This window comes from Mustelus asterias, chromosome 3 (genome assembly GCF_964213995.1).
Source record: "Mustelus asterias chromosome 3, sMusAst1.hap1.1, whole genome shotgun sequence".
NCBI lineage: Eukaryota > Metazoa > Chordata > Chondrichthyes > Carcharhiniformes > Triakidae > Mustelus > Mustelus asterias.
Genome location: NC_135803.1, coordinates 14,763,670 through 14,790,602, shown reverse-complemented (window position 1 = coordinate 14,790,602; position 26,933 = coordinate 14,763,670). Strand labels below are relative to the sequence as shown.

Genomic DNA, 26,933 nt, shown 5'->3' with positions numbered 1-26,933 from the left:
ATTTCAGGACACTAAGGGGCAATTTTTAGCATGGCCAATCAACCTAACCCGCACATTTTTGGACTGTGGGAGGAAACCGGAGCACCCGGAGGAAACCCACGCAAACACGAGGAGAATGTGCAAACTCCACACAGACAGTGACCCAAGCCGGGAATCGAACCCAGGTCGCTGGAGCTGTGAAGCAGCAGTGCTAACCACTGTGCTACCGTGCCACCCCAGATGTGCGGGTTAGGTGGGTTGGCCATGCTAAATTGCCCCTCAGTGTCAGGGGGACTAGCTAGGGTAAATGCATGGAGTTATGGGGATAGGACCTGGGTGGGATTGTGGTCGGTGCAGACTCAAAGGGCCGAATGGCCTCCTTCTCCACTGTTGGGATCCTATGATTATGATTCAACATCAGTGAACACTAGAAACATGTTGGGAAAATAAAGTTAAGTATTGCAACCGCTCTGAAATATATATTTATTTAAAAAAAGCTATGATGGTAACATAATTTAAATAAATTGGCACAGTCAGTAAAGCTTCACAATGATCCCGTGTCTAATCTAGAGAAGACAGACAGAAAAATAAAATAAGCAACAAGTCATCACAACATTGGCAATCCCAAGCACTGCCGCCGCATAAATATCATGAACAGCAAGTCGAAATGGTCACGTTAATTCCCAGGTTGCCATTGTCCGCAAAGAGGTGGGCGATGGCCGCGTCAAAGACCAAGCAGTCGCTGTTCATAATGGCCGTGGCTACACCGTCGTGAATGGAGCGCGGCGTGGCCTCCCACGTCAGGCGGCGGCGGTTGCCGTTCAGCTCCAGCCGGTATGCAAAGTTCTCCGCCTGCTTGCGGGCGCCAATCAGCAGCACGATGGCGAAGAACTGCTGGTGGCCCTCGTACTTCTCCTGCTTCTCCAACACCAGCATGAAGTGCCGCCCGAAGCAGGACTGCATCATGACCCAGTCCACCGCCCCGGGCAGGTTGATGTCCGTGGCCAGGAAGACAATGTCCTCCCCTTGGAGGGTGGTGATGCTCTTGTGGACGTGCACCAGGTGCGACATCACCTGCTCCAGGGAGCCCTGCCACTTGCACGAGGCCCCCGGGCAGGGGCAGGAGTATGGGCGGTACTCGCAGGCATCCTCGTGGTCTGGCTTCTCGGTGTGATGGAGGGTCAGCAGACATCCAGTTGATGCATACTAAAGGAGGATAGAAAAACAGCAAATGTTTAATAACAACACCCTCACACTCTCCATTCAACATTGGCTCTGCCATTTCAATAACACAGTTCCACCAGATATTGTTCAAATGGGGACGTTAAAAAACTGCCCAGTGCACGTTACCCACTGTCCACGTTAGTAAGACTTTGTTTTGAGGTGAAATTCAAATGGCATCTGCCTATATTTTTATAAAAGAGAACAGGAACTTCATTGATAACAGGAAACTTCCCCTTATGGGGCGGCACAGTGGTTAGCACTGCTGCTTCACACTGCCAGGGACCTGGGTTCGATTCCTGGCTTGGGTCACTGTCTGTGTGGAGATTACACATTCTCCCCGTATCCGTGTGGGTTTCCTCCAGGTGCTCCGCTTTCCTCCCACAGTCCAAAGATGTGCGGGTTAGCTGAATTGTCCATGCTAAATTGACCGTTTAGTGTCAGGGGGACTAGCAGGGTAAATACATGAGCTTAGAGGATAGGGCCTGGGTGAGATTGTCGATGGGCCAAGTAACTTTTCTGCACTGTAGGAATTCTGTTCTAGCAGGGCTCAAGAAAGAATTTGTCTAGCACTTTCATGAACCCACTTTACAGCCAATGATATTTTTGAAATGTCATCACTAAGAAAAGCAGCAGCAAATATTAGAATCGCAGCGAGTCCAAGAAGACAGCTCACGACCATCTTCTCGAGGGCAACTAGAGACGGGAATCAAATGCTGGCCCAGCCAACAACGCCCACATCTTATAAATGAATGAAAAAAAGTAATTGTGTGCTGAAAGATTTGCAAAACATAGCAAGGTGCTAATAACTAGAAAATCCACTTTCAGTGATCCTGGCTGATGGATAAATATGGTCTGGAGGAGTGAAGTGGGAGCTTTTATTCTCATCCTCGAGAGTAGGTGGGGCCTCGGTTCAATGTCTCATTTGAAAAGTGGTACCTCTGACAGTGCAGGGCTCCTCCAGCACTGCATTGGAAGCCTCAGCCCTGGATTTTATACTCCAGTTTCTGGAGTCGGACTTTGAACCCATCACCTTCTGACTCTGGGTGAGTAGGCTGGCACTCAGACATACCGGCTAAGAAAGCCTTGGAGTCTGATCCTCAGCTCCACAGTGAGGCTACCGGGATTTAGCTGCTGGAGGAGGAAACGGACGCTAAATCCGGGTTCAGGTCTGTATTGGGGAAGAGACAGAAGGAAGAGAAGAAAATGAAGAGAAGAGAGAGGTTTGCAACAGCAGCTCCTTTTTCTCACAGTACAGCACAGTAAAAGGTCACCGCATATTCAGTACTTGACAATTTCTTAGCAAGTCAATTTATTGATAAATCCAAAACACCATTCCAATGTGGACTCTTGCTCAGTCTAGCCATCTGAGAGACAGGCATTTTGCAAACTGGCTTCACATGTTTACAGACTGCTCAAGTCCAGTTACCTTAGTCTGGTGGGAAAATCGCACATTGGGATTGTTATAATCTGAATATGTATTTCACTGTAGCTTCTGTAAAAGAACCAAATATTTCTTTTACTAAGTAATAATGGCTACCATCTGATGAAAAACTGTAATTATCCCATCTCCAACCAACTCTACTTCACCCACACCTTTCTCTACTGTCTCTCAATTATCAACCTGCTTGTCCACCATCCACTGGATGCTCCCCCCTCCCCCAACCCCCAAGAAATCTTTGCACATGGAATCATAGAATCTCTACAGTGCAGAAGGAAGTGATTCAGCCCATCGAGCTTGCACCAACAACAATCCCACCAGACCCTGTCCCCATAACCCTACATATTTACCCTGCTAATCTCCTGACACTAAGGGACAATTTAGCATGGTTAATTCACCTAACCCGCACATCTTCGGACTGAGAGAGGAAACTGGAGCACCTGGAGGAAACCCACGCATGGAGAATGTGCAGACTGCACACAGACAATCGCCCGAGGCCAGAATTGAACCCGGGTCCCTGTTGCTGTGAGGTAGCAGTGCCAACTGTGCCACCGTGCCACCCATTACATAAGACATTTAGGGTGACTACGTAGCTTCATGTAAAAGCACAGGCAAAGCATTGCAATATACAGCAGTCTAGTCTTCATTCAAACTGTTGAATCATATTACTGAATCCCCGTGTCTGCGTCGGCTTCCTCCGGGTGCTCCGGTTTCCTCCCACAGTCCAAAGATATGCAGGTTAGCTGGACTGGCCATGCTAAATTGCACCTTAGTATCCCCAATGTTTAGGTTAGATGGCGTAGCCATGGTAAATGTGTGCGGTTACAGGAATAGGCTGGGGTAATGAGTCTGGGTAAGATGCTCTGTCAGAGAATCGGTGTAGACCTGATGGGCCAAATGGCCTCCTTCTGCACTGTAGGGATTCTATGGATAACGCATAAAGTTACTATGGCTAGCACTTGTAATGAATTCAACCAGACCATTGAGGTTGGCCTATTGGAGTATGAACTCCCTAATTAAGGATCCAATTGATGGGCCAATCAGGGAGTCTTTGCCTTGTACTTAACTGGGAGTGTCAGTTCCTCTGACACCCCCAGAGGTAGACTGCTGACTGCGAGCACTCTGTGTACTGCTGTTAGAGTTTGTAAATAAAGGTAGTGAAGGGACTTCTGCCTCCGAAGACTTATTACAGCACTTTTAATTATGTTCTTTAACTTATGTTACTGGATCAAATTATGACGGAAAAATGCAAAAAAAAACTTTTGGCAGTTACCATTGACCATACATTCAACTGGACCAGCCAAATAAATATGACTGTAAGAGATTAGAGGCTGGGAATTCTGTGGCAAGTAACCTTCTTCCTGTCTCCCCAAAGCCTGTCTACAACCTACAGGGCACAAGTCAGGAGTGTGATGGAATACTCTCCAGTTGCCTGGATGAGTGCAACTCCAACAAAGCTCAACACCATCCAGGATTGGCACCCCATCCACCACTTAAAAAAAATTCACTCCCTCCATCGGTACACAATAATCCGTATCCGATACAAGATGCACTGGAGCAACTTGCCAAGGCTCCTTCAACAACATATTCCAAACCCACACATCTGCAGCCTAGAAGGGCAGCAGATGCATGGGGAAAAAACACCACTTGCAAGTTCCCCACCAAGCCACACCGCATCCTGACTTGGAACTGTGTCAGCATTTTTTTTCATCTTCATTGGTCAAAAATCTGAAAACTCCCTTCCTATAACACCACACCGACACCACACGGGCTGCCGCGGTTCAAGAAGTTGGCTCACCGTTAGCTGGTGAAGATCAATGAGGACAGGGTGATAAATGCCGGTTTCAGCAGAGACACTTGGATCCCATGAAAAACCTCGAAAAAGGCATTGCTCAGTTGGCACTGGGGCTCATAGACCAGGGAAGTCACAAGTTTGATATCTCAGTCTTTGGGAGCTAGCCTGGGATTCAGCTGAGGACACGACAACTGGCGTCGAAGAAGGAGAGAAGGGTGGCACCTGCTCAGAACTGTGTGCCTGTGCCAACTTTTTGCAAGTGCTACCCAATTAGTCCCCATGCCCCTTCTGTTTCTCCATTGCCCTGTGATTCTTCCTTTTGAAGTACGCATGGTCTTTCAAAAGTTAGCGAACGTGCTCCCATCATGCTTCTATCATAGAATCCCTCCAGTGCAGGAGAAGGCCATTCAGCCCATCGAGCCTGCACCAAAAACAATCCCGCCCAGGCCCTATCTGCATAACTCCACGTATTTACCCTGCTAAACCCCCTGACACTAAGAGGCAATTTAGCATGGCCAATCCACCTAACCTGCACATCTTTTAGGCAGCATCTTCCATACTGTAACAAGTCAGTGTGTGAAAAACATTCTCCCCACCTCCAATCTGGTTCGTTTGCCAACCTGAAATCGGTATCCCCTGGTTACCGACCTTCCTGTCAGTGGAAACATTTATCCTTACTCTATTAAAACGCATCATTTGAACATCTTGATTAAATCTGGGTGGCACGGTAGCACAGTGGTGAGCACTGCTGCTTCACAGCTCCAGGACCTGGGTTCGATTCCCGGCTTGGGTCACTGTCTGTGTGGAGTTTGCACATTCTTCTCATGTCTGCGTGGGTTTCCTCTGGGTGCTCCAGTTTCCTCCCACAGTCCAAAGATGTGCGGGTTAGGTTGAGTGGCTATGCTAAAATTGCCCCTTAGTGTCCTGAGATGCGTAGGTTAGAGGGATTAGTGGGTGGATATGGGGTAGGGCCTGGGTGGGATTGTGGTCGATGCAGACTCAATGGGCCAAATGGCCTCTTTCTGCACTGTAGGGTTTCTATGATTCTATGATGATCTCCTAATTGGGCGGCACGGTGGCACAATGGTTAGCACTGCTGCTTCACAGTGCCAGGGACCCGGGTTCGATTCCCGGCTTGGGTCACTGTCTGTGCGGACGTTGCACGTTCTCCCCGTGACTGCGTGGGTTTCCTCTGGGTGCTCCGGTTTCCTCCCACATTCTGAAAGACTTGCTGATGAAGTGCATTGACCCGGACAGGTGCCGGACTGTGGTGACTAAGGGAATTTCACAGCAACTTCATTGCAGTGTTAATGTAAGCCTAACATGAGACTAATAAATAAACTTTTTTTTAAACAAATAAATAAACATTTTACTCTGTTCTGATAAACCACAAGATGAGAATAAAAGAAATGAATCGTGGTTAGAACAGAAAATGCTGGATAAACACAGCAGGTCTGGCAATATCTGGGGAGAGAAACAGAGTTAATGTTTCGAGTCTACATTGACCTTTCTACAGAAACTAGGAGCTGTAATCAGCCCAATGGACCCTCAAACCTGCTCCGCCATTCAATAAGATGTTGACCGATCTTTGATCTCACCTCCACTTTCCTGCCCCATCCCCATATCTTTTGATTTACTTCAGTGTTCAAAAACTTACTGATCTCAACCTTAAATATACTCAAAAGACAAAGCATCCCACAGCCCTTAAGAGGGTAGAAAGTGCCAAAGGTTCTCAAGTGAAGGCATTTCTCATCTCTGTCCAAAATGGCCGACCCCGTATTCTGAGATTCTGCCCCCTTGTTCCAGAATCGCCAATCACCAGTCCCTCGGAATCTCATCTTCCAATGAGATCACCTCTTATTTGTCTGAACTCCAGAAAGTACAGGCCCATTGCGCTCAGTGCCCAATGTGCCATACCAACCAATAGCATTCAATTCACCTTGGGCCTTAGATCCGGTTAGGAGACTATAAGGCTAAATGCAATGTTCAGCAAGAATCAGACCAGAGGCACTTGTTTTTTCTTTTTCATGGGACATGGGTGTCGCTGGCTGCCCAGCATTTATTTCCCATCCCTAATTGCCCAAAGGGCAATTGAGAGTCAACCACATTGCTGTGCCTCTGGAGTCACATGTAGGCCAGATCAGGTAAGGATGGCAGATTTCCTTCCCTTAAGGACATTAGTGACCCAGATGGGTTTTTCTGACAATTGACAATGGTTTCATGGTCATCTGTAGATTCTTAATTCCAGATATTTTTTATTGAATTCAAATTTCACCATTTGCCGTGGCAGGATTTGAACCTGGGTCTCCAGAACAAAGAACAATACAGCACAGGAACAGGCCCTTCGGCCCTCCAAGCCTGTGCCGCTCCCTGGTCCAAACTAGACCATTCTTTTGTATCCCTCCATTCCCACTCCGTTCATATGGCTATCTAGATAAGTCTTAAATGTTCCCAGTGTGTCCGCCTCCACCACCTTGCCTGGCAGCGCATTCCAGGCCCCCACCACCCTCTGTGTAAAATATGTCTTCCTGATATCTGTGTTAAACCTCCCCCCCTTCACCTTGAACCTATGACCCCTCGTGAACGTCACCACCGACCTGGGGAAAAGCTTCCCACCGTTCACCCTATCTATGCCTTTCATAATTTTATACACCTCTATTAAGTCTCCCCTCATCCTCCATCACATTAGCTTAGTTTCTGGATTAATACCACTAGGCCATCACTTCCCCTAAACATGGTGCAGCATTTAATTTAGCTTAGTCAATCACCAAACAGTCACGCTCAGAATTTCCAAGATTGTAACAGGGGGACTTCCCAGCACAAGCAAGAGTATGTTTGAATATAGATAAACACCCCTGCCAAACTGATAACACAACTAGTCTCCGTAATGGTGACCATGAAACCATTGTTGATTGCCCTAAACACACATCTATGTCACTGGGAAGGAAATCTGCCATCCTTACCTGGTCTGGCTTACATGTGACTCCAGAGCCACAGCAATGCCGTTGACTCTCAACTGCCCTCTGAAATGGCCGAGCAAGCCACTCAGTTCAAGGGCACTTAGGAATGGGCAATAAGTGCTGGCCTTGCCAGCGATGCCCACATCCCATGGAAGAACAGATATAAAAAATTCAACAGGCAGCTGATGACAATAATCGAAATGAACTTTAATTAATAAATATTATAATTAGTGTCACTAATGCCTTACAGCACCAGGGATCCAGGTTCAATTCCCGGCTTGGGTCACTGTCTGTGTGGATATTGCACGTTCTCCCTGTGTCTGCATGGGTTTCCTCTGGGTGCTCTGGTTTCCCCCTTCAGTCCGAAAGACGTGCTGGTTGGGTGCACTGGCTGTGCTAAATTCTCCCTCAGTGTACCTGAACAGGTGCCGGAGCGACTAGGGAATTTTCACAGTAACTTCATTGCAGTGTTGATATAAGCCTACTTGTGATGCTAATAAATAAACTTTAAACCAGGCATATAATTCCACGGAAGTGTAATTTAAGCACAAAGGGTAATAGCAGGCTTGAAGTCCAGTCATGAAATAAGGGGTGTTGCACACAAAGTATTCCAATGATTCAAATCCCCTTTCGTCACTGGGTGGAATGGGAGGGGTGGAGGAACGCGAGGAGAGAGCGCGAGTGAAAAAACTTCCAACTATCCTTACTACACTGCAATCCTGAAGTGGGTTACTCCTGTCCCCGAGTACATTTTGATGGGTGGATGAGGGCTTAAGCGCAGCAAAATGAGACAGCATTATGCAAGCTGTTGGAATTCAGGATACATTTGATGTGACTGCCCCGAATCCATCACTCATTCTGCTCGATATACAAGGTATTAGTAACGTACTGGATGTGACAGAGAAAGTGAGCTTGCACGAACAACAACAAAAAAAAAACCCCACGTTGAAAAAAGTCACTTTACTGAGAAATGCGTCTGGTGTCTGGGGAAATGGAAGGTCTATCGCTTCACAATGAGTCACATGTCAAAACAGCAGCAGGGGAACTGGAAATGCCAGGACACAGCCCACGTGGCAGTGAAGAGCGATGCTATGTGGGCGTTAGCCACAATATGAAGCTGCTGAGCTCAATAAACCAGTCAGACTGGGAGGGTAAATGCTGCACACTGACACAACCATTTCCAGGACTGTAAAACCACACCGCTGCAGGAGTGCATATAGAATTTTCCAACTGTTGACAAAGCAGATAGTTAACTGACAACTCAAACACCTACTTGTATCGAACGACTGCCCCCCTACTGACATATGGCAAGTGGCTACCTACCCACCTGATACCAGCGACCAGCCACTCCTTAGCTACCCCACGCTGCTGGGGTCAGCCCGGTACAGCTGGTGGCACTCTTGCCTCAGAGTCAGAAGGTGTGGGCTCAAGTTCCTCATTTATTTATTAGCGTTTCGAGTAGGTTTACATTAACACAGCAATGAAGTTACCATGAAAATCCTTTCATGGCCACACTCTGGCGCCTGTTCAGGCACACTGAGGGAGAATTTAGCATGGCCAATGCACCTTTTTTCTTAGTCATTGGTGGGACATGGGCATCATTGGATGGCCAGCATTTATTGCCCCTCCCTAGTTGCTTTTGGAGGGCAGTTGAGAGTCAACCACATTGCTGTGGCTCTGTAGTCACATGTAGGCCAGACCAGGTAAGGATGGCAGATTTCCTTCCCTAAAGGACATTAGTGAATCGGATGGGTTTTTCCAACAATCAACAATAGTTTCATGGTCATCAGTAGATTCTTAATTCCAGATATTTTTTATTTTATTCAAATTCCACTGAATGCCGTGGCAGGATTCGAATCCGGGTCCCCATTTTTTGGATTAATGGTCGAGCGAAAATACCACGAAGCCTTCGCCTCCCCATACCAGCACGTCTATCGGACTGTGGGAGGAAACCAGAGCAGCCGGAGGAAACCCAGGCAGGCATGGGGAGAACGTGCAAACTCCACACAGTGAGCCAAGCCAGGAATTGAACCCGGTCCCTAGCGCTGTGAGGCAGCAGTGCTAACCACTGTGCCACCATGCTGTCCACATTTTTTACATTATAACAGTGATGACAAGTGCTTCACTGGGTGTAAAACGCCTCGAGACATCCAAGGTCGTGAAAATCATGATAGAAATGCAAGTCTTTCTTTGCAATATGCCACTGGGCCACCTCATCCATGTGCAGTAGATAAATTAACTTTCATTATTCATGAGCCAGCTTCCCCGGCCTCCCAGTTTGATATGTTCTTCACCTCAGGTCAAATAGAAATGACTTTCTGGTAAACTGTTTTAATACCAAATAGAGTATCCATGGGAATGTAATTTGACTAGTAAAAATGTTTTACAGCCTCCATTTTAGATAATACGACAGAATTCATGAAAGAATGTTAATAGGGTTGATGTAGAAAGACAATTGCACTTTCAGGGGAATCAAAATTCAACAGGTTTAAACAAAGAAAAAAATTTGCATTTATGCAGCACCTTGCCCAGAGAGATGGTACTTGCAGAGTGGTACTGTCACTGAAATAGCAATCCAGTAACCCCAAGGCTAAGGCTTTGGAGACATGGGTCCAAATCCCACCACAGCAGTTGGTAAAATTTAAATTCAACCAATAAAATCTGGAATTGAGAATTAGTTTCAGTCTTGGTGACCATGAAACCATCTGGTTCACTCATGTCCTTTAGGGAAGGAAATCTGTCATCCTTACTTGGCTTGGCCTACACGGCACGGTGGCACAGTGGTTAGCACTGCTACCTCACAGCGCCAGGGACCCGGGTTTGATTCCCGGCTTTGGGTCACTGTCTGTGTGGAGTTCGCACGTTCTCCCCGAGTCTGCATGGGTTTCCTCTGGGTGCTCCGGTTTCCTCCCACAGCCCAAAGATGTAGGACTCTGGGCTTGTTACTTTCCTGACAAGGCAATGCCCAACAGCATTTCCCACTTGCAAAGAATGCAGAAGATAGTGTCCATGGATCCCATCTGAATCGGATTGAAAAAAATCTATACAGTTCATTTGCTGGTTATATTTGTAGAAGTTTCTTAGTAATTTTTGAAACAACTATTTTCGAATGCTTTAAAATGTGCCCATGTAGGGAAATGTACCTCAACTTTAAAGACATTTGCAAAGGCATTAGGGCAGCATGATGGCACAGTGGTTAGCACTGCTGCCTCACAGCGCCAGGGACCCGGGTTCAATTCCAACCTCGGGTCACTGTCTGTGTGGAGTTTGCATATTCTCCCCGTGTCTGCGTGGGTTTCCTCCGGGTGCTCCAGTTTCCTCCCACAGCCCAAAGATGTGTGGATTATGTTGATTGAGTAAGAAGTTTAACACACTCCAGGCACCTGGACCTGCAGAGTTTCACTGGCTGTCTTGTCTGGAGACAATACACATCTTTTTAGCCTGTCTTGATGCTCTCTCCACTCACGTTGTTTGTTTCTTAAAGACTTGATTAGCTGTAAGTATTCGCATTCCAACCATTATTCATGTAAATTGAGTCTGTGTCTTTATATGCCCTGTTTGTGAACAGAATTCCCACTCACCTGAAGAAGGGGCTTGGAGCTCCGAAAGCTTGTGTGGCTTTTGCTACCAAATAAACCTGTTCGACTTTAACCTGGTGTTGTTAAACTTCTTACTGTGTTTACCCCAGTCCAACGCCGGCATCTCCACATTATGTTGATTGGCCAATGATAATCCTCCCTTAATGTTGGGGGATTAGCAGGATAAATATGTGCTGTTACGGGGATAGGACCTGGATGGGATTGTTGTCAGTGCAGACTCGATGGGCCGAATGGCCTCCTTCTGTACTGTAAGGATTCAATGATTCTCATCTAATGATGTGTGACTCCAGACCCACAGCAATGCAGTTGACTCTTAACCACCTCTGAAACGGCCTAGCGAGCCTTTCAATTCGAGGGCAATTAGGGTTGGACAACAAATGCTGGCCCAGCCGGCGACGCCCATGTCCCATGAAAGAAAAATTAAAAACGCAGGAAACCCAAAACCTCTACATAGTTACTGAGTTATATTTGGAGTACAGACACAGCCAATTTGTGCGCAAGCTCTCACCAACAGCAATGCAATGATAGCAGGGACACAGGAGCAGGAGGTGGCCAATGATAGGATTAGGATAATGACCAGATGTTGTGTTTTAATGGAGGGATAAATATTGACTAGGGCACTATTCCTTTTCAAAATAGTGCCATGGAATCTTTTACATCCAACTGAGGGAAGCAGATTCTGAGAGGTTTAACATCATGTCCAAAAGCTGGCATCTCCAACAGTGCAGCACTCCCTCAGCCTCAGCACCACATTCGAGTGTCAGCCTAGGTTTCTTTTCCCCTTCATGCCTCCGAACCGGAACTTGAAGCAACAACATGTTGACTCAGGCGAGAGTGTTGTCACAGCTGACTGACCATCAATACGGGTTAGTCATTAATAAATCCAACAAAGGAATTCAGGAGACAACTCATTGCTTAAAGAGTGGTTACAACGTGGAGTTTGCTACCCTATGGAGTCGTCGAGGTCAATAGTACAGATGCATTTAAGGGGAAGCTAGATAAATGCACAGGGGAGAGGTGAATAGAAGGTTATGTTGATGAGGTTTGATGAAGAGGCCTGGCAGGTGGCCAAAGTGGAGGATAAACAATGGCATGTACCAGTGGGAACAAGTGGCTTGTTGTTGTGTGGTAAATTGCACTGGACGCTGACTCATGTCTTTCACCAGATGATACTAAATTTGCTACATAGCTAACACACTCATTATCTGACGCCACCGTTCTGATACACACTTGCACCTACAGACTGCGGCCAATAGACAGAGCGTCAAAGCTCCAGTTCGGCAAGGTGGCATAGTGGTTAGCACTGCTGCCTCACAGAACCAGGGACCCGGGTTCACTTCCAGCCTCGGGACAATGTCCGTGTGGAATTTGCACGTTCTCCCAGTGTCTGCATGAGTTTCCTCCAGGTGCTCTGGTTTCCTCCCACAGTCCAAAGATGTGCGGGTTGATTGGCCATGCTAAATTGCCCCTAGTGTCAGGGGGATTAGCAGAGTAAGTATGTGGGATTACAGGAATAGGGCCTGGGTGGGATTGTGTTCGGTGCAGGTTTGATGGGCTGAATGATCTCCTTCTGCACTGTAGGGATTCTATGATCTTTGTACTGATTCTTAGAGGAAAATTCACTTTGTCCCGACCTTTCAAGGGCAAATTGATGGGAGATCCACTGGTCTATATTGGCCTTGTGTGTGCTGTGCACTCCTTTTAGTATAAAGAAAAACCCTACCATCAACCTGGCAACACAACACAAAATCCTACGTCACTTTATAATGGAAACTGATGAATCATATTTGTCAGGCTGTAATTGGAGCCACTCCACTCCTAAGCCCCCATTTGCCGGCTATTTTTAGGACTTGTTCAACTTGTTATATTCAGACAGGCAAATTGCACGACTTGATTCAATAAACATGGTGATTTGTGGTCCATCCTTAGAAGCTGCTACATTGTTGTAAAAAATCCAACTGGTTCAACCAAGGCCTTCTCAAGCCCTGCCTTGCTGTTCTGGCCTGTGTGTGCTCCTTCGCAGCCACTCAGTTTACTAAAGTAACCCATTATAAAACACAGTGATCACATTTCCAGCCTGTTGCAGGAACAGGCTGCAACCTGGGGGTTGGGGTCTTGATGGATTCTGGGCCTTCGAATAGTGGCTCAACAGCTCTACCCATCTCCAACTCACGGTTAGCAACACCAACAGGACAACTGACCCAACTGAAAACCGCACCGTACTTACTATATTTGAATAACTATCTCAAACTCAAAGGCAACTGCTGATAATATACATAAACCATTGATAGTCTTTAAAAATTCAGTCACAGGATGTGGGCGTCAGTGGCAAGATCGACATTTGCTGCCCTTGCCTAATTGCCCTCAAGAAGGTGGTGGTGAGCCATCTGCTTGAACTACTGCAGGGCGGCACGGTGGCACAGTGGTTAGCACTGTTGCCTCTCGGCGCCAGGGACCCGGGTTTGATTCCCGGCTTGGGTCACCATCTGTGTGGTGCCTGCACGTTCTCCCCGTGTCTGCGTGGGTTTCCTCCGGGTGCTCCAGTTTCCTCCCACAGTCCAAAAATGTGGGGGTTCGGTGGATTGGCTGTGCTAAATTGCCTCTTAGCGTCAGGGGGGACTAGCTAGAGCCTGGGTGGGATTGTGGTCGGTGCAGACTCGATGGGCTGAATGGCCTCCTTCTGCATTGTACGATTCTATGTACAGTCCATCATAGCAATTTTGATAATTCATTTCACTTTAAGAATCAACCACATTGCTGTGGATCTGGAGTTCCATGTAGGCCAGACCACGCAAGGATGGCAGATTTCCTTGCCTAAGAAGGACGAGTGTGAATGAGATCACTGTTTACAACAATCTCATGGTCACCATTACTGATGCCATTTTTTAAATTCCAGATTTATTGGCTAATTGAATTTAAACGCCTCAGCTACCAACGGTGGAATCTGAACTTATGTCTCTGGCACATTTGTCTGGGCCTCTGACTCATCATCTAACAGAGGCTTAGTTTGGAGGTCACGTTCGTTAATTGTTTATGTTAACGTGACGTGCTCTATAAGCTTTGGAAACAATCAAAACATTCCACTGACCTTTGTATTGAGCAACTGTTTTTAAAATACCGTAGGCCTCGAGATAGACTGACGGAATATCAAGCAAATCAAGACAGGGCAAAAAGTGATGCAATCTTGTCATGAAGTGGTTGACTTTATTTTAAAGAGTTATTTTCCACCATTCCTCTTTCTAAGGTGGTGACTGAAGTTAGGATTCAATCGGTGATCAAGTTCTTCAGGCGCTGTGTTGAACAGGCAAAGTTTAGAAAATCGAATCAAGGCATAGTTACAGAGTTAGGGCGGCACGGTAGCACAGTGGTTAGCACTGCTGCTTCACAGCTCCAGGGTCCCGGGTTCGATTCCCGGCTCGGGTCACTGTCTGTGTGGAGTTTGCACATTCTCCTCGTGTCTGCGTGGGTTTCCTCCGGGTGCTCCGGTTTCCTCCCACAGTCCAAAGATGTGCGGGTTAGGTTGATTGGCCAGGTTAAAAATTGCCCCTTAAGAGTCCTGGGATGCGTAGGTTAGAGGGATTAGCGGGTAAATATGTGGGGGTAGGGCCTGGGTGGGATTGTGGTCGGTGCAGACTCGATGGGCCGAATGGCCTCCTTCTGCACCGTAGGGTTTCTATGATTTCTATGAGAAGTAGGCCATTTGGCTCATTGGCCCGTGCTGGCTCTCTGTAATTGCAACTTAACTAGTCGCACTGCCCCCAGCCATTTCCTCGCAACCCTGAGCATCTTCTCTTCATGGATAATTGTCCAATTCTCTGTTGAAAGCCTCCATTGAATCTGCCTCCACCACACACACACACACACAGACAGTGCATTCCAGGTCACAGTTGACACAAGTGATCTCTTAAAATGATTAAAGGTGGACTTGCTTCTATACAATGTCGGAGTACAGTACAGAAGGCACATGTATGCGCCAAATTAAGTCTGTTCTGTCACAGCAGTCACACTCCCACAGCCACAGTTTAAAAATATTTTAGCGTGGGCCTGCATTGATTGATGCATGCTGCAGATAATGATTTGGGAAGATAGTCAAAGAGTCATGCTGTACAGAAGTGTACCTCTGGTCTATTGAGTCTGCACTGACTAAACTACACTCAACACACTTTCCAGCACTTAGGCCATAGCCTCGAATGTTATAACATTTCAAATGCTCGTCCACATACTTTTTAAAGGTTGTGAGGTTTCCCACCTCTACTATCCTCCCAGGCAGTGCATTCCAGACTCCCACCACCCGACAGGGGAAAACATTTCTCCCTTGGGTCCCCTCTAAACCTCCTGTCCCTCCTCTTAAAAATTATGCCCCTTCGTTATTGACCCTTCAACTAAGGGGAATAGCTGCCTCCTATCCATATCTCTGTAACCTTGGGCGGCACGGTGGCACAGTGGTTAGCACTGATGCCTCTCAGCTCCAGGGACCCGGATTTGATTCCCGGCTTGGGTCACTGTCTGTGTGGAGTCTGCATGTTCTCCTTGCGTCTGCGTGGGTTTCCTCCGGGTGCTCCGGTTTCCTCCCACTGTCCAAAGATGTGCGGGTTAGGTTGATTGGCCATGCTAAATTGCCCCTTAGTGTCCTGGGATGTGTAGGTTAGAGGGATTAGCAGGTAAATATGTGGGGTTTCGGTGATAAGGCCTGGGTGGGATTGTTGTCAGTGCAGACTCGATGGGCCAAATGGCCTCCTTCTGTACTGTAGGGATTCTATGATTCACACCTCAATCATGTCCCCTCTCAGTCTTCTCTGCTCTAAGGAAAACACAGTAAGAAGTCTCACAACACCAGGTTAAAGTCCAACAGGTTTATTTGGTAGCAAATACCATAAGCTTTCGGAGCGCTGCTCCTTCGTCAGATGGACTGGAAATGTGCTCTCAAACAGTGCACAGAGACACAAAATCAAGTTACAGAATACTAATTAGAATGCGAATCCCTAAAACCAGCCAGGTCTTAAAGGTACAGACAATGTGGGTGGAGGGAACATTAAACACAGGTTAAAGAGATGTGTATTGTCTCCAGACAGAACAGCTTGTGAGATTCTGCAAGTCCAGGAGGCAAGCTGTGGGGGTTACTGATAGTGTGACATAAATCCAACATCCCGGTTTAGGCCGTCCTCATGTGTGCAGAACTTGACTATCAGTTTCTGCTCAGCGACTCTGCGCTGTCGTGTGTCGTGAAGGCCGCCTTGGAGAACGCTTACCTGAAGATCCAAGGCTGAATGCCCATGACTGCTGAAGTGCTCCCCCACAGGAAGAGAACAGTCTTGCCTGGTGATTGTCGAGCGGTGTTCATTCATCCGTTGTCGTAGGCATGGTACATTGGGGAAACCATGCAGACGCTATGACAACAGATGAATGAACACCGCTCGACAATCACCAGGCAAGACTGTTCTCTTCCTGTGGGGGAACACTTCAGCAGTCACGGGCATTCAGCCTTGGATCTTCAGGTAAGCGTTCTCCAAGGCGGCCTTCACGACACACGACAGCGCAGAGTCGCTGAGCAGAAACTGATAGTCAAGTTCCGCACACATGAGGACGGCCTAAACCGGGATGTTGGATTTATGTCACACTATCAGTAACCCCCACAGCTTGCCTCCTGGACTTGTGGGCTGTCCTGTCTGGAGACAATACACATCTCTTTAACCTGTGTTTAATGCTCCCTCCACCCACATTGTCTGTACCTCTAAGACCTGGCTGGTTTTAGGGATTCGCATTCTAATTAGTATTCTGTAACTTGATTTTGTGTCTCTGTGCACTGTTTGAGAGCACATTTCCAGTCCATCTGACGAAGGAGCAGCGCTCCGAAAGCTTATGGTATTTGCTACCAAATAAACCTGTTGGACTTTAACCTGGTGTTGTGAGACTTCTTACTGTGTTCACCCCAGTCCAACGCCGGCATCTCCACATCTAAAAAGAAAACAACCAAAGTCTATCCAGCCTCTCTTCACAACTCAAATGCCCCATCTCAGGCAGCATCCGAGTGAATCTCCTCTGCATTCCTTCCAGTGCAATCACATCCTTCCTATAATGTCGCAACCAGAACTGCACACGGTGCTCTAGCTGTAGCCTAACCAAAGTTTTGTACAGCTCCAACATAACTTCCCTGTTCTTACCACAACTGATAACGGCAAGTCTCCCATATGTCTTCTCAACTACCCTATTAACCTGTCCTGCAGCATTCAGGGATCTGTGGGCAAGCACCCAAGATCCCTCCATTCCTCCGAGCTCCCTAGTGTCTTGCAATTCATCAAGGACTCCCTTGTCTTGTTACTCTTTCCAAAGTGGGGTAAGACGCTCCTTCGGAAGGTTGGTGCAGACTCGATGGGCCAAATATATAAGAGCATAAGAACTAGGAGCAGGAGTAGGCCATCTGGGACCTCGAGCCTGCTCCACCATTCAATAAGATCATGGCTAATCTTTTTGTGGACTCAGCTCCACTTACCCGCTCGTTCACCATAACCCTTAATTCCTTTACTGATCAAAAATCTATCTATCCTTACCTTAAAAACATTCAACAAGGTAGCCTCAAATGGGCAAGGAATTCCACAGGTTCACAACCCTTTGGGTGAAAATGTTCCTCCTCAACTTAGTCCTAAATGTGCTTCCCTTTATTTTGAGGCCATGCCCTCAGTGGAAACAACCTCCCTGCTTCTATCTTATCTATTCCCTTCATAATATGTTTCCACAAGATCTCTCCTCATTCTTCTGAATTCCAATGAAGATAGTCTCAAAATCTCCTCATAAGCCAACCCTCTCAACTTCGTAATCAACCTAGTGAATCTTCTCTGCAACCCCTCCAGTGCCAGTATATCCTGGCCTCCTTCTGCACCGTAGGGGTTCTATAGTTCATTGTATAATACAGAAGTGCACCGTGCTCAGGGAACATGGGAGGTTTAGAGATGAGCACCCATGTTTTGGTGCTGTTTATGTTGAACACTCTCCCCCATCACTGTTGTACACAGCTTTAGTCACTCGTAGTCACATCAGGTACCATCCAGCCGGTTTTGCTGAACAGGTTACATCAATAGTGTGCCCTCAGGATTGTGCGCACGATACTTCAGCGCTTGATAATTAAGGATCTTTTAAAAAATAAGGGATAAAAATCAGCAAAAAAAAATCCATCACCCACCAAAATAAAAGCATTTAAACAAAAAACGTTACCTTCTCAACATAAAACTCACAAAAACAAGCATAAGCCTCAAGGAAAAAGGTTGAGTTAAGTTAAATAAAGATACAATTATTCACACACTTTCAGTCCTCAGCCAACAGCTTTTGTTTAAATTGTTGTTTTGGGGCCTGCTACTAAAGGTGAGGCAATATAAATCACTGGAGATAGTTAGTACCCAGGGGACATGTGGTTACAACCTTACTCTTGGTAAATGACGGCAGGTTGACTCTAGGTCGACAACCTCAGGTTGTGATCGGTGTGGTAACTATGGTAACTGCATCAGTGCTCTGCTGTCTTCGCTCCTCATTTCACTACCTCATTTCCAAGATGGCGCCAGAGCGAGGCGACTTCTTGCAAGCTGTGCCCAGCATACCTTCTAATTCTATCTTTTACTCTCGTTTTATGCTTCTAAAACTTCATTCTAACTCTTTTAAACTCTCTAACAATGCATTAAGTTGATCTTTCTCTACACCCTAGCTATGACTGTAACACTACATTCTGCACTCTCTCCTTTCCTTCTCTATGAATGGTATGCTTTGTCTGTATAGCGCACAAGAAACAATACTTTTCACTGTATGTGAAGACATGTGACAATAATAAATCAAATCAAATCCAGAGTATCATCGCTCTATCAAAGTGTCGCGCAGGCAATCTTACTCTGCCTTCCCATCCCAATGTTTTTTATCCTTATCGGAAGTATTGACCAATTTAGTGCACCGCACATTAAGTATCAAAGAGTACTGGACCCAGTGAAGCCAATGGATCCTGACTATTTTTAAAAATTCATTTGTGGGCCATGGGCATCGCTGGTTGGGCCAGCATTTATTGCCCATCCCTAATTGACCAAGGGCAGTTGAGAGTCAACCACATTGCTGTGGCTCTGGAGTCACATGTAGGCCAGGCCAGGCAAGGACAGCAGATTTCCTTCCCTAAAGGACATTAGCGAACCAGATGGGTTTTTTCAACAATCGACAATGGTTTTATGGCCATCAGTAGATTAATTACAGATTTTCTTTTTGAATTCAAATTCCATCACCTGCCGTGGCGGGATTCGAACCCGGGTCACCAGGATATTAGCCGAGTTTCTGGATTAATAGACTAACGATAATACCACTAGGCCATCACCTCCCTCTTCCACTTGTAGTACTGAAGATCAGTGTCGTTATCCACCCGTGTTTGCTGATCCAAATTGACTTCCAGTTTCCCATCACCTCAAATTTAAAATTCTCTTCCCCAGTGTTCAAATCTCTGCACGAGCTCATCTATGCCTGTGTGTGAGACCTCAGACAGCCTGACCACCCTCCAAAAACTGCATGTTCCTCCAGTTCTGGCCTCTTGTGCATCCCCCATCTCCACATCACCAATAAAATCAGTGGGTGAACTTTTGGATACATCTCCTCTCATTTAGCATGGCCAATCCACTGAACCCGCACATCTTTCGGACTGTGGGAGGAGACCGGAGCACCCGGAGGAAACCCACGCAGCCACGTGGAGACTCCGCACAGACAGTGACCCAAGCCGGGAATCGAACCCAGGCCCCTGGTGCTGTGGGGCAGCAGTGCTAACCACTGTGCTGCCCAGTTAAAAGGAGGAAGGGAAACTCTTCTGGTATCACTCCTGTAATAAACAGGGCAAAGTTCTTGACAAGAAAATCACCAGCAGACCCACAAGCCAACTCATTACATGAACGTATTGTGAAAATGTACTTGCTGAAAAAAAAATCTCCTTAAAAAGGACTTCAATTTTGTTGCTATTTTGGCCACAGCTTCTACACATCAATATTTCTACCCAGTTTATAAAAGCCACTGCAATGATCAGACTAAGATTTAACTTTTTAAAAAAAACTCTCTTATGGAAGTTAACAATACCAAAACACAAGTGATCATTATAGTCAAAATGGAGAAGTGTTGGAAAAGCTCGGCAGTATCTGCAGAGAAACAGAGTTAACATTGAGTCCAATATGTCTCTTCCTCGGAACATAGCAGTGTCACATTGGACTCCAAACATTAATGCCGTTTCTATGTCCGCTGACGTTCCGGACCTGCTAATCTCTCCAGCATTTTCTGTTTTCATTCCACATTTCCAGCAGTATTTTGTTCACTTGTCCAAGCGCCTATCCCACGCTTGTGAATCAACAGCCAGTTGCTCATTTATTCAACAATTAAGCGTTACCCTGCCCTCACTTGGTGTCCAAACATTTGGGGGGGGGGGGGGGGGGGGCTGGGGGCAGAGGAGACTGGGAGGTGTTTGCAGGCTGGAGCGCAGCAATTGAACCACAATAACCCAGGTTACATTTTTCCCCACTGTGTTCACGGGACACTGAGGCAAACCACAGCACCCCAAAGCTACAGTCACCTAACAACAGCACACAGACTGGGGACAGACCTTGAATGGCCTTAGGTGTCAGCAGTGAGTTTGAGAAGCCTCTGGGTTGGCACAGTGGTCAGCACTGCTGCCTCAGAGTGCCAGGGAGCCAGGTTTGATTCCCGGCTTGGGTCACCGTCTGTGCGGAATCTGCACATCCACCCAGTGTCTGCGTGGGTTTCCTCCGGGTGCTCCGGTTTCCCCACACAGGCCAAAAGACGTGATTAGGTTCATTGGCCATGCTAAATTCTCCCTCGGTTTACCCGAACAAGCGCCGGAGTGTGGCGACTAGGGGATTTTCACAGAAACTTCATCGCAGTGTTAACGTAAGCCTGCTCGAAACACTAATAAATAAATGAGGAACTTGAGCCCACACCTTCTGACTCTGAGGCAAGAGTGCCACCAGCTGTACCGGGGCTGACGCCAGCAGCGTGGGGTAGCTAAGGAGTGGCTGGTCGCTGGTATCAGGTGGGTAGGTAGCCACTTGCTACATGTCAGCAGTGAGGCAGTCATTCGTTACAGGTGGGTGTTTGTGGTGCCAGTCAACACTCTGATCTGTCGTCAGCTGAACAATTCTCCCACAGTCTAAAGGACATGCTAGTTAGGTGCATTGGCCATGCTAAATTCTCCCTCAGTGTATCCGAACAGGCGCTGGAGTGTGGTGACTAGGGGATTTTCAGAGTAACTTCATTGCAGTGATTTGATTTATTATTGTCACATGTATTAACATACAGTAAAAAGTATTGTTTCTTACGCACTATACAAAGCATACCGTTCATAAAGAAGGAAAAGAGAGAGTGCAGAATGTAGTGTTACAGTCACAACTAGGGTGTAGAGAAAGATCAACTTAATGCAAGGTAAGTCCATTCAAAAGTCTGACAGCAGCAGGGAAGAAGCTGTTCTTGAATCGTTTCGTATGTGACCTCAGACTTTTGTATCTTTTTCTCGATGGAAGAAGGTGGAAGAGAGAATGTCCAGGATGTGTGAGGTCCTTAATTATGCTAGCTGATTTGCTGAGGCAGTGGGAAGTGTAGACAGAGTCAATGGATGAGAAGCTGGTTTGCGTGATGGATTGGGCTACATTCACGACCTTTTGTAGTTTCTTGTAGTCTTGGGCAGAGCAGGAGCCATACCAAGCTGTGATACAACCAGAAAGAATGCTTTCTATGGTGCATCTGTAAAAGTTGGAGAGAGTCGTAGCTGACATGCCAAATTTCCTTCGTCGCCTGAGAAAGTAGAGGCGGTGGTGAGCTTTCTTAACCATAGTGTCGGCATGGAGGGGACCAGGACAGGTTGTTGGTGATCTACACACCTAAAACCTGAAGCTTTCGACCGTTTCCACTTCATCCCCGTTGATGTAGACAGGGGCATGTTCTCCTTCCTGAAGTCGATGATTATCTCCTTCGTTTTGTTGACATTGAGGGAGAGATTATTGTCGCTGCACCAGTTCACCAGATTCTCTATCTCATTCCTGTACCCTGTCTCGTCATTGTTTGAGATCCGACCCACTACGGTGGTGTCGTCAGCAAACTTGAAAATCGAATTGGAGGGGAATTTGGCCACACAGTCATAGGTGTATAAGGAGTATAGTAGGGCACTGAGAACACAGCCTTGTAGGGCACCAGTGTTGAGGATGATCGTGGAGGAGGTGCTGTTGCCTATCCTTACTGATTGTGGTCTGAGAGTTAGGAGGTTCAGGATCCAGTCACAGAGGGAGGAGCCGAGGTTCAGGCCACGGAGTTTGGAGATGAGTTGCGTAGGAATAATAGTGTTGAAGGCTGAGCTATAGTCAACAAATAGGAGTCATACATAAGTGTCTTTGTTATCTAGATGTTCCAGGGGTTGAGTGCAGGTCGAGGGAGATTGTGTCTGCTGCGGACCTGTTGCGGTGGTAGGCGAACTGTAGTGGATCCAGGTAATCCGGGAGGCTGGAATTGACTCGTGTCATGACTAACCTTTCGAAGCACTTCATAATAATGTCGTTAATGTAATGATGGTGTTAATATAAACCTAAACTTAAAGTTAAAAAAACTTAAGCTCCCGTCTCTGGGTTGGAAGGCTCAAGAGCCTGTCCAGAGCACACAGTCCAGTGCAAAACTGAGGGAGTGTTGCACGGTCGGAGGAGCTGTTTTTCAGATGAGGCGTTAAACTGAGATCTTGTCTGCCTTTTTAGGAGGAAGTACAATGTCCTCAAGTAAAGGGCCAAAACAGAAACCAGGCCAACTGGTTATTATCTCACTGTGCATTGGAGCTTGCAACATGCAGACCAATAGCCATATTTCCTGCACTAAAATAAATTCTAAAGTATCTTCACTGGATGTAAAGCACTTTGGGACATTCTGCAGCCCGAGAGGTGCTATATAAATGCACATAGCTCAGTACATCATTGCCCGAGATACCAGGACACTGGCTTAGGCATGTTTCTTGGAAACATAGCAGGATACTGGCCTGCAACATGTTATCACTTTGGACAAAGACTCACTGACCTCATCAGAATCCTGCGATAATCCTTGCTTGCCAAAGCAGGTTTAAAAAGTAACGCAGTCTGCATTTTTGCGTGAAAGCATTCTTCACATGGCGTAGGAACGCTGGATACTCTGAATGCCTCATTGAACGCTTCCATTAGAGTCGGGTGTTTGCACATTAATCCCATCGACTGACTGCACTGCGAACTTTCGATTGTAAGGGAACAGAGTCAAAATATTAAAAAATGCATGTTGTCACTACAGGGTCTTCGCATTCCCACTCGAACCGATGAAAGCTGCGTTTGAGGATCACACAAGCGGCAACGAGGAACACCCCTGAGGCATTAAGAGGCCGCACCATGCAGATCTGCTGGCTGCATGTTAAGTGTAGGAACAGTTAGCAAAGCTGGCAGACCAACAGATCACAATTTGGGTGTCTCACTCTGTCTCTCCACAGGCTCCCTCATGCATCCTAGAACCGCAGAATTGGCACACAGTGATTAGCCCTGCTGCCTCACAGCGCCAGGGACCTGGGTTCGATTCCCAGCCTGGGTCACCGTCTGTTCGGAGTCTGCACGTTCTCCCCGTGTCTGCGTGGGTTTCCTCTGGGTGCTCCGGTTTACTCTGAAAGACGTGCTGGTTAGGTGCATTGGCCGTGCTAAATTCTCCCTCAGTGTATCCGAATAGGCACTGGAATGTGGCGACTAGGGGATTTTCACAGTAACTTCATTGCAGTGTTAATGTAAGACTACCTGTGACAATAATAAATAAGCTTTAGACTCAAACAGCTCAAAAGGAGACCATTCGGCCCATAGTGCTGCTGCCAGCTCTTTTGAAAAAGTTATCCAACCAGTTCCACTCCCCTGGTCTTCCCCACAGCCCTGATGAACTCTCCACAATCGAGTATCTAGGCCGTTTCCATCTTTCAAATTCACGATGATAATGGACAGACATGCACCCTTGACCACTTGGAGAGATATGGATTTAAGTTTATCATAATTGCTGGCTTTATTTTAGTGCTCTGCATACTGTAAAGAGGGGAAGGCCTTGCTTTCATCCAACTCCCAATAGCCGCACTTGAATAAAATCAGAATGGTGAGCTCAAACACCACCCTGCATCATCTCCCAGCCAAGCAGGTGAAGAGGCGTCGTCTATCAGAGCCCTTGTCAGGGCTACTCGGAGAAGTGGAAGGACAAACAGTGTCGCCAACTTTCACCTTAACAATGGCACCATCACATTGCCACTGCCATTCACACCAGTGGATCTTATGAAATGCTAACGAACCCTTCCCCGGGGAATAAGGTGACCGGGGACTGCTGCCCCATCAGCTGCTTCTTTTTACGTGATTGAGTCACATTCACTTGTTACAAAAGCAGAACTTCACAACACCAAAAAGGGTCACTCAAACTCCTGCTGATCCTCTGACTCTCAATAACCTTTTAGAAGAACCGTCTTTCAAATATTCACCACTTCCCCATGGCGCGGTGGCACAGTGGTCAGCACTGCTGCATCACAGCGCTAGGGACCCAGGTTCGATTCCCGGCTTGGGTCACTGTCTGCGTGGAGTTTGCACTTTCACCCTGTGTCTATGTGGGTTTCCTCCGGGTGCTCCGGTTTCCTCCAACACTCGAAAGACGTGCTGGTTAGGGTGCATTGACCCGAACAGGTGCCGGACTGTGGTGACTAGGGGAATTTCACAGTAACTTCATTGCAGTGTTAATGTAAGCCTTATTTGTAACTAATAAATAAACTTTTAACCGATTACAGATTTCTGTTGTCACCACTGAGAAAACCAGGTCCCAACAACCCAGGACTTGTATTTCACTTGTTCGCTGCCCAGGCCAATGTTTGTTGCCCATTCCTAATTGCCCTCGAGAACATGCTATTGAGCCGCTGCCACCTTGAACCACTGCAGCTCACGTAGTGTTGATAGAGCCAGTGCTGTGAGCGAGCTCGCTCCAGATCTTTGACTCAGCTACAATGAAGAAATGATGACACATTTCCAAGTCAGGATGGTGTATGAATTGAAGAGTGGTGGCCTTCTCATGCATCTGCTGCCCTTCTCCCTCCACCTGGCAGCGTGCATGAGTTGGGAAAGTGTAGAGTCATAGAGGTTTACAGCATAGAAACAGGCCCTTTGGCCCAATTTGTCCATGTCGCCCTTTTTTAAAATCACTAAGCTAGTCCCAATTGCCTGCATTTGGCCCATATTCCATCGTACCCATGTAACTATCCAAATGCCCTTTAAAAGACAAAATTGTACCCGCCCCTACTACTACCTCTGGCAGTTTGTTCCAGACACTCCACCCTCTGGGCGAAAGAATTGCCCCTCTGGATCCTTTTGTACCTCTCCCCAATCACCTTAAACCTATACCCTCTAGTTTAAACTCCCCTACCTTTGGGAAAAGATATTGACTATTTACCTCATCTATGCCCCTCATTATTTTACAGACCTCTATAAGATCACCCCTTAGCCTCCTACACGCCAGGGAAAAAAGTCCCAGTTTATCCACCCTCTCCTCATTACTCAAACCATCAAGTCCCAGTAGCATCCTAGTAAATCTTTTCTGCATTCTATCCTTTCTATAATAGGGTGAACTGTACACAGTATTCCAAGTGTGGCCTTACCAATGTCTTGTACAACTTCAACAAGGCGCCCCAACTCCTGTATTCAATGTTCTGACCGATGAAACCAAGCATGCTGAATGCCTTCTTCACCACTCTGTCCACCTGTGACTCCACTTTCAAGGAGCTATGAACCTGTACCCTTAGATCTCGTTGTTCTATAACTCCCCCCCACCCCCCCAATGCCCTACCATTGACTGAGTAAGTCCTGACCCTACCATTAACTAAGTCCTGCCCTGGTTCAATCTACCAAAATGCATCACCTTGCATTTATCTAAATTAAACTCCATCTGCCATTCATCAGCCCACTTGCCCAATTGATCAAGATCCTGTTGCAATCCTAAATAACCTTCTTCACTGTCCATTATGCCACCAATCTTGGTGTCATCTGCAAACTTACTAACCCTGCCTCCTAAATTCTCATCCAAATCGGTAATATAAAAGACAATAACGAGGCACACTGCTGATCACGGGCCTCTAGTTTGAAAAACAACCCTCTACACCCTCTGTCTGTGTAGTTGAAGGATCCTCGGCGAGATGCTGCAGTGCATTCTTTAGACGCTGCATACTGCTGCCACTGTGCATCAGTGGTGGAGGGAGTGGATGTTGAAGGTGGTGGGTGGGTTGCTAATCAGGTGGGCTGGTTTGACCTGGATGCTGTTAAGCTTCATCGATGCTGAAGAAGCTGTATGTGTTCAAGCAAATGGAGAGTATTCCATCACTCTCCTGACTTGTGCGTTACAGATGGTGGATGGGCTTTGGAGAGTCAATAAGTCCATTAACTGTCCCAGAATTATCAGCCTCTGACCTGTTCTTGCAGCCACAGTATTTGTATGGCCGGATCTGTTCAGTTTCTGGTCAGTGTTGACTGCTCCCAAAGACGTGGTGGTGGGGGGGAATCTAACAATGTTAATGCCAATGAATACTAAGGGAAGATGGTTAGATTTCCTTGTTGGAGATGGCCAGAGCCTGGCACTTGTGTGGCACAAATGTTACTTGGCACTCGTTAGCCCAAGCCTGAACGCTGTCCAGGTCTTGCTACATGTGGGCTCGGACTGCCTCGTTATCGGAGGAGTCGCAAGTTTAATGTGCAATCATCAGAGAATGTACCAACTTGTGATATGTTGGTGAGACGGTTATTCAGATGACTGGCCCTTGGATACATCCCGGAGCAAGTTCAATTATATAAAAACAGCCATGGTTGCCACAGCCCTGAGATTCTTAATTTTCTAATTGGAAAGTCAATGCTGCAGAGACCAAACAAACA

At 46.8% G+C, this 26,933-nt stretch overlaps 1 protein-coding gene across 2 annotated transcripts in view; it reads right to left on the bottom strand.

The window, feature by feature from the left end:
- Positions 1-448: 448 nt before the first annotated feature.
- Positions 449-26,933, bottom strand: part of LOC144486841 (E3 ubiquitin-protein ligase SIAH1-like) — a 30,639-nt gene continuing 4,154 nt past the window's right edge. For both annotated transcript variants that reach the window (XM_078204865.1, XM_078204869.1), the window contains one exon: positions 449-1,185. In XM_078204865.1, the coding sequence (XP_078060991.1) occupies positions 628-1,185 (558 nt within the window). In that variant the 3' untranslated portion in view covers positions 449-627. The remainder of the gene's footprint in view (positions 1,186-26,933) is intronic.